The sequence below is a fragment of the Gallus gallus genome, chromosome 2 (genome assembly GCF_016699485.2).
Source record: "Gallus gallus isolate bGalGal1 chromosome 2, bGalGal1.mat.broiler.GRCg7b, whole genome shotgun sequence".
NCBI classification, from domain to species: Eukaryota; Metazoa; Chordata; class Aves; order Galliformes; family Phasianidae; genus Gallus; species Gallus gallus.
Window position 1 is genome coordinate 404,884 of NC_052533.1, and position 12,396 is coordinate 417,279.

Consider the following 12,396-nt stretch of genomic DNA (forward strand, 5'->3'; position numbering starts at 1 on the left):
AAGATGACCGGAGGCAATGCCTTCGCAGAGCCATTGCACCATATAGTCGAGTTGTTACCATTTGCAGCTGCGCCATAGGCAGCCAAACCTGTCTTCTTGATGTATTGGTGCCACAGTAATCACCAGCATCCCGTAAGTAAATTTGCCACGGCTAGATACAGTAGTGCAAGAGGTCCAATTCAGCCCTTTATAAGGATTTAGGCCCTGCTGGGTATTACTGAATACAAAGCAGGTCTGGGTCCAATTCTGTGACGTGTTCCCTATCGCCTGCGACCCCATAAGTTACGGTTCCTGGGGATCCCAAGGCAGCGAGACATTTCATCCAGCAATCAGTTCAGTGGAGCATCCCAGACTGTGTAGAAGCCGCTGTAGAGCCGGGGCAGAGAGCTGTTGGCATCGATGAGGCGCAGCGGGGTCTGCTGAGGCCCCCCCCCCCCAGGAGGCTGCCCCACGCCAGCTTCTGCAGCTCAATGGGCATTACGGTGTAGGGCAGTGCTTCTCAGTGTAGCCCTGGAAGCCCTGCACTGCCATGGAGAGCACCGGGTGGAGGCGGCTCGGGCCAGGGGAGGCTGCGGGTGGCCGTACAGCGGGGGCTCGTATGGCCTTTAAGGTGTTGGCAGCAGCACGCCACACCGGTCCCAGAGGCTTCAGCAACTCCTCGTCCTTCCCCCCAGATATCACACAGTCCCACGTATGATCTCCTATATCACGCCATTCTGAAGCACCGAACATCAGTGCCACCTCCATGAGGTATTCAAGTCATCGAGCCCATTTTACCAGCTCCGACGGGCCTTTAGGAGACACTTGCTCCCCTTTCTTAGAGAGGATAGTTAGGAGCGGTTTCTCTGTAGCTTCCCACTCTATCGTGGGGGCAGAGGGCAGGGAGGGACCCCGCTTCCAGCTACCGTGACACTTACAGCACTGTTGCTTGTCCGGTGCCATCCATCTGCGACCGCTGCCTCGTCTCCCTCTTACTCCAAGGTCCTTTTCTGATGGTTCTTACTCCAAAGTCCCCGTTTGGGCACCACTTGTCACCGAGTGACTGTTCAGAGTCCTCTGGAGAGCAATATTCAGCCGAGGCGCGGCGTGGACGAGGCCACACACCGTTGTGGTTTCTAGCAGCCAAGCCGTGTAATAACTGCACGCAGTCGCTTATATAGAGCGGTACAAATAACATGCTAAGTACACAAGGCACGCTTCTCATGACTGGCAGTTGCTTGCAGCTTGTCTCACGGCACCCGGCACAGCGGTCTCTATGGCAGCTCCGCATTCCTTTTGCCTACTCCCGTCGTTGTTCTGTGTGAGACAGTGGTCCATAGCAGCTGTTTTGCTTGCAGTGACCCAGGGGGAGATAAACATCACCGCTCTGGGTCAGCCGTCCATCCACACTTCCCCAGTCCAGGAGCAGAGAAGAGGAGGTTCCGTGACCTCAGTCCTTCCAGCAGAGCCGCCCCAGGCGCTGCAGCAGCTCGGTGGCCCTGTGCTGCACTCTCCCCAGTGTGTCCCGGGCTCTCCTGTGCGGGGGGCCCAGAGCTGCCCGCAGTGCTGTCTGTGCAGCCGCACCATTGCTGAGCAGAGGGCAGATCCCACTCGTTCCACTGCTGGCAGTGCCATCCCAGCGCAGCCCGGACACCCTCAGCCTTTGCCCAAAGGGCACAGCTGCTCCCGTTCCCCTCAGAGCGCAGCAGCACTCAGGGCCCATCTGTAGAGCTGCTCCCAGCTGTGCCCCAGCAGCCCTGGGTCCAGAGAGGAGGAGGAGTGGGGCCGTCGGATGGGGCTGTGATGTACAGGGAACAATGAGGATGCACAAGAGCTCTCCTGTATGCAGTGGAAACAAACAGCTCCTTCTCTCCATGCCAGCTCTGCACCTCCTCCTGTGACACTCCACATGTGGGGCTCTGGCAGCTCTCCCTCAGCTCTTCTTCCTCAGCACAGCCCCGGGCAGGGGTGGGGGTAATGGGGGCCGGGACACACAGCCTGGTGAGGAGGGGGTGATCGGGGGCTGCAGGGCATGGCGCTGGGGGAGCTGCTGCCCGTGGTGCAGAGCTGAGGCTCTCTGTCTCCCTGCGCCCTCAGTTTTGTTCTCTGCAGTGCCCGGAACGCGGTGTGTTTACAGGAACGGGTTTCTGTGCAGCCTTCGGCCTCACCCTGCGTGTCTGTTGGTGATAGCGTGCTCTCTTGGCTCGGGGGCTCCCACAGGGCAGCACGTGGCCACTTTTTTGGAGAGGATCCAACCTGGCCCTCCCCTGGCGCAACCTGAGGCCACAGGCAGACGGAATGGATGTATCGCTTTGGTATCCCCTTCCGAGAGGAGCCCTCCCCAACTCCTCTGGGTAACTGTGGCTTTCCCCGCCGCTCCCTAAGCTGGCAGAGTCCCCCGCGGGGCCCTTCTCTGTCCCTCAGCACCCCCTGCTCAGCGCTGTGCCATCACTGTCCCCATCCCGCTCTCCTCAAAGTCTGTCCCGGCTCAGAGCGCCCACAGCCCCGAGCGCGGCCTCACCCACGCACTGCACTCCTTCCCCTGCTCCCATCTCCTCCTCCTTCCCGGCTCCCCGTCCCCAGCTGGGAGGACAGAGGACAACACCGCCTGCACTCCCGATCCCTTCCGCATCGTTCCCAGGGACAAAAAGTCTCCCTGGATATTTCACCGTCTCCACCCCACAGCCTGACGCAGCCCCGCTTGGAAGGACAGCCATGGGCAGAAGTCCCCCCTCACACTGAACCCCATCTCCTCATCCCAAGGAGATCTGTGCCCCCCGGCTCCGTTTGCTGATGGCTGCGCAGTTTCTGCACTCGCCCAGCAGTGGCTCAGCACAGCGGCTCCTGCAGCACTTTGCACGGGGCTGTTTGTGGAGCAGCGCTATCTGCGATCCCAGCACTGCCCTCCTCCTGACGCTGCCTATAAGAGCGCTGCTGAGCTGCACAGCGGTTCCAGCCCCGGCACTGCTGTGCAGGAGAAGAGCAGGAACAGCACGAGTGCAGCAGGCAGACCTGGGGACACAGCGCAGCGCTGTTTGGTGAGTTGTCTGCAGCTCTGCTGCCACTACGGGAAGAAATTCCAAGGATGCAGAATCTGCTTTCAAGGAGTGGGTTCTGATTTCCATGGATAAGGGCCAGCCAATATTTCTTTCCAAAGAAAAAGGGAAAGTCAGGGGAGATGGGTAATTCTGATGACACTGGGCTTTCTCCATGCACACACGGCTGTGGGACTGACCTGAGTCCCCAGAGATCGTCTGTATAGCCTTCATTAGCACAGGGAGGGAAGCAGGGGAGGTTTGTGCTGCTCTCACATAAAATATCTCTTATTCCAGGCTTCCCGTGTGAGTGTGAGTGAGTGCAGCCCCAATGGCAGGATGTCACAGGACAGGTGAGTGCCTCCCCTGTTGCATGGTCGTGTGTATCCAGAGACTGCCTCCCATCTCCCCGCTCTGAGAGCCACACAGAGTGAGGATGAGGGCGGATGAGGCCGAGAGAGCCCTGTGTGCCTGCTGGCAGCCGGCTCCAGCCCATGCCCCATCCCATCCCATCCCCACAGGCACACAGGTGACTCGGGGACACCTTTCCTTGCAGCCCCGGGCACCTCTGCCTGGGAGCCGGTGCGTGGTGAGCAGGGGCTGTCCCAGCGCCGCAGGGCTCACACACGTCTGTGTTTGATCCCCAGGATCCCAGCTGAGCATCATCCTCGTGGGCAAGACAGGGACTGGGAAGAGTGCGACAGGGAACACCATCCTTGGGAGGGAGGCATTTGATTTGACGGTGTCAGCACATGCAGCAACCCAAGAGTACAAGAAAGTCAAAGGCCTCTTCTCTGGAAGACCAATGGAAGTTATTGACACACCTGGCCTATTCGATACAAGGGAATCCAAAACAAAAATAGCTGAAAGGATTACGAATGCTCTTCAGTACGTCTATGCCGGGGTCCATGCCATCATCCTGGTGATGCAGCTGGGCCAAATCAGTCAGGAAGAGCAGGAAGTGGCCGAGAGGGTGACCAAGATAGTCAATACTAAAGCAGAGAAGTACACAATCCTGTTATTCACCCGAGCAGAACAGCTGAAGGATCCGAAAGATCTGAAGAGTTTCATAGAAGGGAACCCATACCTCAGGGGGCTGGCAAGAAAGTGTGGAAATCGGTACATTGGTTTCAGCAACACAGCCACCAGAGAGGCGAGGGATGGGCAGGTTGCAGAGCTCATCAACATGATTGATGCCATGGTAGAGGAGAATGGTGATGCTCCGTGTTACACACGAGAAATGTTGGAGGAAGACAAGCGGAAATTCTATAGGAGGTTTTGTACCATCCAGTAGGTCATCAGTTGAAAAGATTAAGAATGCCTTTCAGAACCTCTGTGCAGGGGTCCATGCCATCGTGTTTGTGATGCAGCTGGGCTGAATCACTAAGGAAGAGCAGGAAGTGGCTGAGTGGCTGACCAAGATTTTCCATACTGAAGGAAGGAATTACACCATCCTGTTATTCACCCGAGCAGAAGAGCTGGAGCATCCAGAAGCCCTGAAGGCTTTCATAGAAGGGAGCTCATATCTCAAGGGTTTGGCAGCAAAGTGTGGAAATCGGTACATCGGTTTCAGCAACAAAGCCACCAGAGAGGTGAAGGATGGGCAGGTTGCAGAGCTCATCCACATGATTGATGCCATGGTAGAGGAGAATGGTGATGCTCCGTGTTACACACGAGAAATGCTGGAGGAAGACACACAGGAATTGTCTAGGCTTTGTACCATCCTGTAGGCAGTGAGGGGTCGGTCCGGGAGGAGACATCTCCTCCATTGTGCCGTCCCTGCTGCGCTCTGAAGATGACGCTCTCCTTCCTGGCTTGCAGTTCCCATCCTTCCCCCTCCATGCCCTGCGCTTTCCCCTGCCCTGTGTCACTGCTTTCCCTGCGGGCTGCAGGTGCTCAATGTGTGTATGCTGCTGTGTCGCTGCGCTCTGCGGCTCTCAGCACCGCTGCGCTGATGCTCTTCATTGGCCATCTGCTGAGAGCCGGGGCTGGAAGGAGCTGTGCAGGGCTGGGAGGCTCGTGGTGCTCGTGTCCATCCCACCGCAGTGGGCACTGCCGGTACCATGGCTGCAGGGGCTGTGCCTTCACGGGACGATGCAGGGTGTGCTGTGCACTGCTGGACACAAAGGAGCTCTCAATAAACGCTGAGCCTTGCCGTGCTGTGGAGAACCTGTCCCAGATTCATCTCTCATCCACACGGGGAGGGGGGTGGGAAGTGGCTGTGAGTGGGCAGGGATGTCAGACCCGCAGTGTTGCTGAGGATGGGGCTCCTCGGGGTCCCTCTGGTGCCCCCACCCCATCAGGGCCACCCCAGAGCAGAGTGGGGTGGGAGATGCCCAAGGAGGAGAGCCCGCAGCCGCCGTCCCCGTGCAGGGCTGTGTGTGTGCCGGGAGCTCCTGGGCTGCAGTTGGAGCCCAGCGCCGGGTGCTGCCCCGGCACCGCTGAGCGCAGCACGGCTCCGTCCCCTCACAGCTCCTGCAGGGCTCAGTGGTCACAGTGGATCCCTCTGAGCCTGCCCAACTCTCCTCCCAGCAGAGCTGCCCCAGGCGCTGCAGCAGCTCGGTGGCCCTGTGCTGCACTCTCCCCAGTGTGTCCCGGGCTCTCCTGTGCGGGGGGCCCAGAGCTGCCTGCAGTGCTGTCTGTGCAGCCGCACCATTGCTGAGCAGAGGGCAGATCCCACTCGTCCCACTGCTGGCAGTGCCATCCCAGCGCAGCCCGGACACAGGTGGAGGGCCACAGCCACTTCGTGTCCCCTCGGAGCCCAGCAGCACTCAGGGCCCATCTGCAGAGCTGCTCCCAGTCGTGCCCCAGCACAGGCCCTGCTGTGCCAGCACCAGAGCAGCGCTCCCACAGCTCCTCTTCCCCAGCACAGCACCGAGCAGTGGTGGGGGTGATGGGGGCCGGGACACAGCCTGGTGAGGAGGGGGTGATGCTGCTCTGGGGGAGCTATCCCTCTTGCCGAGCATCATCCAACACGCACACAGCCGGGATGCAGACTGAGGTCTCTGTTTTATTTCTGTGTAGCAGTAAGTGCTTGGCAATCCTTCCCAACGCACCGATTGGCGGTAGTGGGGTTATCTTTAAAGGGCTGTTTACTAATATGTCATACCAGATTATGTTATAGATTGGTACAATAAATCCTTGCTGGGCAGGCACGTTATGGCCCACCAAGATCTGCATTCGAGACGGGATAGCGGCTGTCTCATTCCAATCTCCCTTCCACAGCAATGGAGGCGGTTTGCAGTCTGTAATTATCCCTTCAGGAGCCCAACAGACACTCACGGGACACTTCCCCTTTCCTTCTTGTTGACAGCAGCACTTTGAGGCTGAGGAGTTTCTTTTTCACGCATTCTTCGAGGGTCCCCAAACCCACCCTGGTGGGTCACTGTTGCTGAAGGCAGAGATGAAGAAGCTGTGATTCCTGCTCAGCTGAAGGCTTTGGTTTTGCTTTACCAATTAATCTGTCTTTCTCCTGGAGAAGCTGGCAGCCTGGGACTTGGGCAGATCCACTCCTTGCTGGGTAAAGACCTGGCTGCATGGCTGAGCCCAGAGAGTGGTGGGGAATGGAGTTTTCAATCCAGCTGGTAACCACTCACCTTCCCTGGGGATCGATATTGGGGCCTGTCCCGTTCAACAACACAGAATCCCAGAATGGATTGGGTAGGAAGGGACCTCAAGGATCATGGAGCTCCAACCCCCCACCACAGGCAGGGCCACCAACCTCCCCATTTCATACCAGCCCAGGCTGCCCAGGGCCCCATCCAACCTGGACTTCAACACCTCCAGGGATGGACGGGGCATCCACAGCCTCTCTGGGCAGCTGTTCCAGCACCTCACCACTCTCATAGCAAAGAACTTCCCCCTCACATCCAACCTCAATCTGCCCTCCTTCAACTTCACACCATTTCCCCTCGTCCTGCTGTTATCTGCCCTTTCCAAGAGTCGCCTCCCCTCCTGTTTGGAGGCTCCCTGTAGGTCCTGGAAGGCTGCAATGAGGTCACCCCGCAGCCTTCTCTTCTCCAGGCTGAACAAGCCCAGCTCCCTCAGCCTGTCTTTGCAGGGGAGGTGCTGCAGCCCTCTGAGCATCTCTGTGGCCTCCTCTGGACCCTCTCCAACAGCTCCCTGTCTTTCCTGTATTGGGGGCCCCACCCCTGGATGCAGTACTGCAGATGGGGCCTCAGGAGGGCAGAGCAGAGAGGGACAATCCTCTCCCTGTCCCTGCTGGTCTCCCCTCTTCGGATGGAGCCCAGATAGGTTAATTAATTAATTAAGATTAAGGTATGCTTATTGATGACCCGGACAAGGGGATTGAAGGCTGTGCGGAGGAAATGTACCTGGGGCAGTTGATTGATGCTGGACTGACCGTGGGCCAGCACTGTGCCCAGGGGCCAAGAAGGCCAACGGCATCGTGGCTGTGTGAGCAGCAGTGCTGGCAGCAAAGAAGGAGGTGCCGTCGCTCTGTACGGCAGCGGTGGGGCTGCAGTGCACTGCAGTGCTGAGCCAAATGTCATCAGAATTACCCAACTCCCCTGACTTTCCCTTTTTCTTTGGAAAGAAATATTGGCTGGTCCTTATCCATGGAAATCAGAACCCACTCCTCGAAAGCAGATTCTGCATCCTTGGAATTTCTTCCCGTAGTGGCAGCAGAGCTGCAGGCAACTCACCAAACAGCGCTGCGCTGTGTCCCCAGGTCTGCCTGCTGCACTCGTGCTGTTCCTGCTCTCCTCCTGCACAGCAGTGCCGGGGCTGGAACCGCTGTGCAGCTCAGCAGCGCTCTTATAGGCAGCGTCAGGAGGAGGGCAGTGCTGGGATCGCAGATAGCGCTGCTCCACAAACAGCCCCGTGCAAAGTGCTGCAGGAGCCGCTGTGCTGAGCCACTGCTGGGTGAGTGCAGAAACTGCGCAGCCATCAGCAAACGGAGCCGGGGAGCACAGATCTCCTTGGGATGAGGAGATGGGGTTCAGTGTGAGGGGGGACTTCTGCCCATGGCTGTCCTTCCAAGCGGGGCTGCGTCAGGCTGTGGGGTGGAGACGGTGAAATATCCAGGGAGACTTTTTGTCCCCGGGAACGATGCGGAAGGGATCGGGAGCGCAGGCGGTGTTGTCCTCTGTCCTCCCAGCTGGGGACGCGGAGCCGGGAAGGAGGAGGAGATGGGAGCAGGGGAAGGAGTGCAGTGCGTGGGTGAGGCCGCGCTCGGGGCTGTGGGCGCTCTGAGCCGGGACAGACTTTGAGGAGAGCGGGATGGGGACAGCGATGGCACAGCGCTGAGCAGGGGGTGCTGAGGGACACAGAAGGGCCCCGCGGGGGACTCTGCCAGCTTAGGGAGCGGCGGGGAAAGCCACAGTTACCCAGAGGAGTTGGGGAGGGCTCCTCTCGGAAGGGGATACCAAAGCGATACATCCATTCCGTCTGCCTGTGGCCTCAGGTTGCGCCAGGGGAGGGCCAGGTTGGATCCTCTCCAAAAAAGTGGCCACGTGCTGCCCTGTGGGAGCCCCCGAGCCAAGAGAGCACGCTATAACCAACAGACACGCAGGGTGAGGCCGAAGGCTCCACAGAAACCCGTTCCTGTAAACGCACCGCGTTCCGGGCACTGCAGAGAACAAAACTGAGGGCGCAGGGAGGCAGAGAGCCTCAGCTCTGCACCACGGGCAGCAGCTCCCCCAGCGCCATGCCCTGCAGCCCCCGATCACCCCCTCCTCACCAGGCTGTGTGTCCCGGCCCCCATCACCCCCACCCCTGCTCGGGGCTGTGCTGAGGAAGAAGAGCTGAGGGAGAGCTGCCAGAGCCCCACATGTGGAGTGTCACAGGAGGAGGTGCAGAGCTGGCATGGAGAGAAGGAGCTGTTTGTTTCCACTGCATACAGGAGAGCTCTTGTGCATCCTCATTGTTCCCTGTACATCACAGCCCCATCCGACGGCCCCACTCCTCCTCCTCTCTGGACCCAGGGCTGCTGGGGCACAGCTGGGAGCAGCTTTGCGGATGGGCCCTGAGTGCGGCTGTGCTCTGAGGGGAACGGGAGCAGTTGTGCCCTTTGGGCAAAGGCTGAGGGTGTCCGGGCTGCGCTGGGATGGCACTGCCAGCAGTGGAACGAGTGGGATCTGCCCTCTGCTCAGCAATGGTGCGGCTGCACAGACAGCACTGGGTGCAGCTCTGGGCCCCCCACACAGGAGAGCCCGGGACACACTGGGGAGAGTGCAGCACAGGGCCACCGAGCTGCTGCAGCGCCTGGGGCGGCTCTGCTGGAGGGACTGAGGTCACGGAACCTCCTCTTCTCTGCTCCTGGACTGGGGAAGTGTGGATGGACAGCTGACCCAGGGAGGTGATGTTTATCTCCCCCTGGGTCACTGCAAGCAAAACAGCTGCTATGGATCACTGTCTCACACAGAACAACGACGGGAGTAGGCAAAAGGAATGCGGAGCTGTGATGGAGACCGCTGTGCCGGGTGCCGTGAGACAAGCTGCAAGCAACTGCCAGTCATGAGAAGCGTGCCTTGTGTACTTAGCATGTTATTTGTACCGCTCTATATAAGCGGCTGGGTGCAGTTATTACACGGCTTGGCTGCTAGAAACCACAACGGTGTGTGGCCTCGTCCACGCCGCGCCTTGGCTGAATATTGCTCTCCAGAGGACTCTGAACAGTCACTCGGTGACAAGTGGTGCCCAAACGGGGACTTTGGAGTAAGAACCATCAGAAAAGGACCTTGGAGTAAGAGGGAGACGAGGCAGCGGTCGCAGATGGATGGCACCGGACAAGCAACAGTGCTGTAAGTGTCACGGTAGCTGGAAGCGGGGTCCCTCCCTGCCCTCTGCCCCCACGATAGAGTGGGAAGCTACAGAGAAACCGCTCCTAACTATCCTCTCTAAGAAAGGGGAGCAAGTGTCTCCTAAAGGCCCGTCGGAGCTGGTAAAATGGGCTCGATGACTTGAATACCTCATGGAGGTGGCACTGATGTTCGGTGCTTCAGAATGGCGTGATATAGGAGATCATACGTGGGACTGTGTGATATCTGGGGGGAAGGACGAGGAGTTGCTGAAGCCTCTGGGACCGGTGTGGCGTGCTGCTGCCAACACCTTGAAGGCCATACGAGCCCCCGCTGTACGGCCACCCGCAGCCTCCCCTGGCCCGAGCCCGGACCGCGCCACAGCCGCCTCCACCCGGTGCTCTCCATGGCAGTGCAGGGCTTCCAGGGCTACACTGAGAAGCACTGCCCTACACCGTGATGCCCATCGAGCTGCAGAAGCTGGCGTGGGGCAGCCTGTTGGGGGGGGGGGGGGGGCCTCAGCAGACCCCGCTGTGCCTCATCGATGCCAACAGCTCTCTGCCCCGGCTCTACAGCGGCTTCTACACAGTCTGGGATGCTCCACTGAACTGATTGCTGGATGAAATGTCTCGCTGCCTTGGGATCCCCAGGAACCGTAACTTATGGGGTCGCAGGCGATAGGGAACACGTCACAGAATTGGACCCAGACCTGCTTTGTATTCAGTAATACCCAGCAGGGCCTAAATCCTTATAAAGGGCTGAATTGGACCTCTTGCACTACTGTATCTAGCCGTGGCAAATTTACTTACGGGATGCTTGTGATTACTGTGGCACCAATACATCAAGAAGACAGGTTTGGCTGCCTATGGCGCAGCTGCAAATGGTAACAACTCGACTATATGGTGCAATGGCTCTGCGAAGGCATTGCCTCCGGACATCTTTTTGGTCTGTGGAGACAGAGCGTGGCAGGGCATCCCCAGCCAGGAGACAGGTGGACCCCATTCCTTAGGAAAATCAACTCTGTTTGCTCCTACCTTTGAGCAGCTTTGAAACATTACTCTCTAACCGCTCTGATCGCATGAAGCGTGCTCTGCTAACCCCTGAATGTGAGCATCCCACGGAGCTTTTCTCGCTTGCTGCAAGGGTTGCACTCTCCTTTCTCAAACAGCTTCTGCTTGACCAGAACAGCTTACGGCATGCCTTGCTACAGAATCGCACTGCCATAGATATTCTGTTATTAGCTCAAGGTCGCGGGGTGGCTGAGTGGCCTCGTCAAGGAGGGCCTTCGTCTCCTGATGTTGCTGGCGGTGGGAATCCTCATAGTTTGCTCTGTTACTGCTGTTGTTAAGAAAATGCTCTCAAAGGTTACCTCGGCTGTTTTGTTTGTGCAAGAAAAGAGCGGGGGAAGTGTGGATGGACGGCTGACCCAGGGAGGTGATGGTGCTCTCCAGGGGACTCGGACAAGTGGCTCGGCGACAGAGAAGGACATTGATGGGAGTGGGAGGGCCCTACTGATGAACACCCAGCCTCACCGCTGCTGCAGCCCCCAGTGGTGTGGAACTTTCTGGAAAATAAGCGGAAAACCGATTGGAGGAGGCAGACAGCTCTGTGTTCCCACATTCTCTGCCGCTATTCACTACTCACAGTGCCTGGCAGCACAGCCCTCCGGCCAGACCCCCCCGAGCCTCCAAGCCCATCCCCGCAGAGCAGCTGCACCTCACGCTGCTGAGATCGAAGGGGAGGGGAGAAATCAGACACCCGGGCGGCGCTGCCCAGACAGAGCGAGTGATAAACCTTAGGATCGTGGAATGGCTCGGGATGGCTGGGAGCTTAAAGCCCGGTGGTGGGAGGCTCTTCCTGAGGGCAGAGGGCTTTGGCACGGCTTCTCGCCAGGCTCCGGTGGCCACGGGACGCTGCGCAGCCGGGGGACGCGGCGCGGGGCGGTGAGCTTCGAGCGCGGCGAAGAGTTCGGAGAGCGCGACGCGGGCGTGGAGCTGCAGCCGAGCTCGCGTGAGGCTGCTCCGGGGCAGCTCCGGGGATTTTCTCGCGCGTCCCTTCGCTGGGGCGGCAGCACACCCTGCCGGCAGACCCGCTCCCCTCCTTCGCTTTCGCTTTTTAATCGTTTCCAGCTCAGAAAAAAAAAAAAAAAAACAAAAAACAGCGAGTGGAGCGTTAAGGGCGCGCGGTCCCCGAGGTTCACCCACCCGCCGAGGCTCCGGGGGGGCTCCCGTACACCGCAGCCCCCGGAGCGCGGCCCCTCTCCGCGGGCAGCTCGCGGGCACGGAGGGTCCCTTCGCGCGGCGGGGGTGGGACGCGCCGCGGGGTCCCCATCCCCATCCCGGGTGGTGAAGGTCGGGTCGGATGTGGCGTCGGGCCGTGGGACGGAGGTGTGCGCTCGGAGGGCTCTGCGCCCCCCGCTCGGGGCCGGTACGGCACGCGCCGCTCAGAGCGCCGCACGGAGGGCGCCGTCCCTCGGCCGCGCTCCACGCGCTCCGCCGTGAGCGCACGACAGCTCCGCGGCACCGCCGCCGCCGCGCGGCTCCGTCCTGCCGCAACCGCGCCCCGCTCGTTCCGTGCGCTCCCCCTACTCGCACTTCGAATCATAGAATCCTAGAATCGCT

At 59.4% G+C, this 12,396-nt stretch overlaps 2 protein-coding genes and 2 long non-coding RNA genes across 4 annotated transcripts in view; 3 read left to right on the forward strand and 1 right to left on the reverse strand.

The window, feature by feature from the left end:
* Positions 1-2,248: 2,248 nt before the first annotated feature.
* The window catches only part of GIMAP7L5 (GTPase IMAP family member 7-like 5), a 598,436-nt gene continuing 588,288 nt past the window's right edge, over positions 2,249-12,396 (forward strand). Inside the window, exons 1-2 of the mRNA XM_025147396.3 lie at positions 2,249-2,333; positions 2,743-3,017. Coding sequence (XP_025003164.2) covers positions 2,282-2,333; positions 2,743-3,017 — 327 coding nt within the window. The 5' untranslated portion in view covers positions 2,249-2,281. The remainder of the gene's footprint in view (positions 2,334-2,742; positions 3,018-12,396) is intronic.
* LOC112529948 (GTPase IMAP family member 7-like) lies at positions 2,934-5,180 on the forward strand. The gene is made up of 3 exons (XM_040696532.2): positions 2,934-3,017; positions 3,312-3,367; positions 3,662-5,180. The coding sequence occupies exons 2-3, from the start codon at positions 3,346-3,348 to the stop codon at positions 4,306-4,308; spliced, it is 669 nt and encodes a 222-aa protein (XP_040552466.1). The 5' UTR covers positions 2,934-3,017; positions 3,312-3,345; the 3' UTR covers positions 4,309-5,180.
* LOC107052495 lies at positions 6,005-8,447 on the reverse strand. Its single transcript, XR_003073584.3, has 2 exons — positions 7,679-8,447; positions 6,005-6,635 (listed from the first exon to the last, which is right to left on the reverse strand). It is a non-coding gene; the product is annotated as an uncharacterized LOC107052495 (long non-coding RNA).
* On the forward strand, positions 7,819-10,552 carry LOC121113127. The gene is made up of 2 exons (XR_005857942.2): positions 7,819-7,898; positions 8,440-10,552. It is a non-coding gene; the product is annotated as an uncharacterized LOC121113127 (long non-coding RNA).

Bases quoted from the DNA above. Each gene is read 5' to 3' on its own strand.
- LOC112529948 (XM_040696532.2), top strand. From the start codon at position 3,346: ATGGCAGGATGTCACAGGACAG. The intron at 3,368-3,661 runs GTGAGTGCCTCC...TTTGATCCCCAG, and splicing joins GGCAGGATGTCACAGGACAG to GATCCCAGCTGAGCATCATC.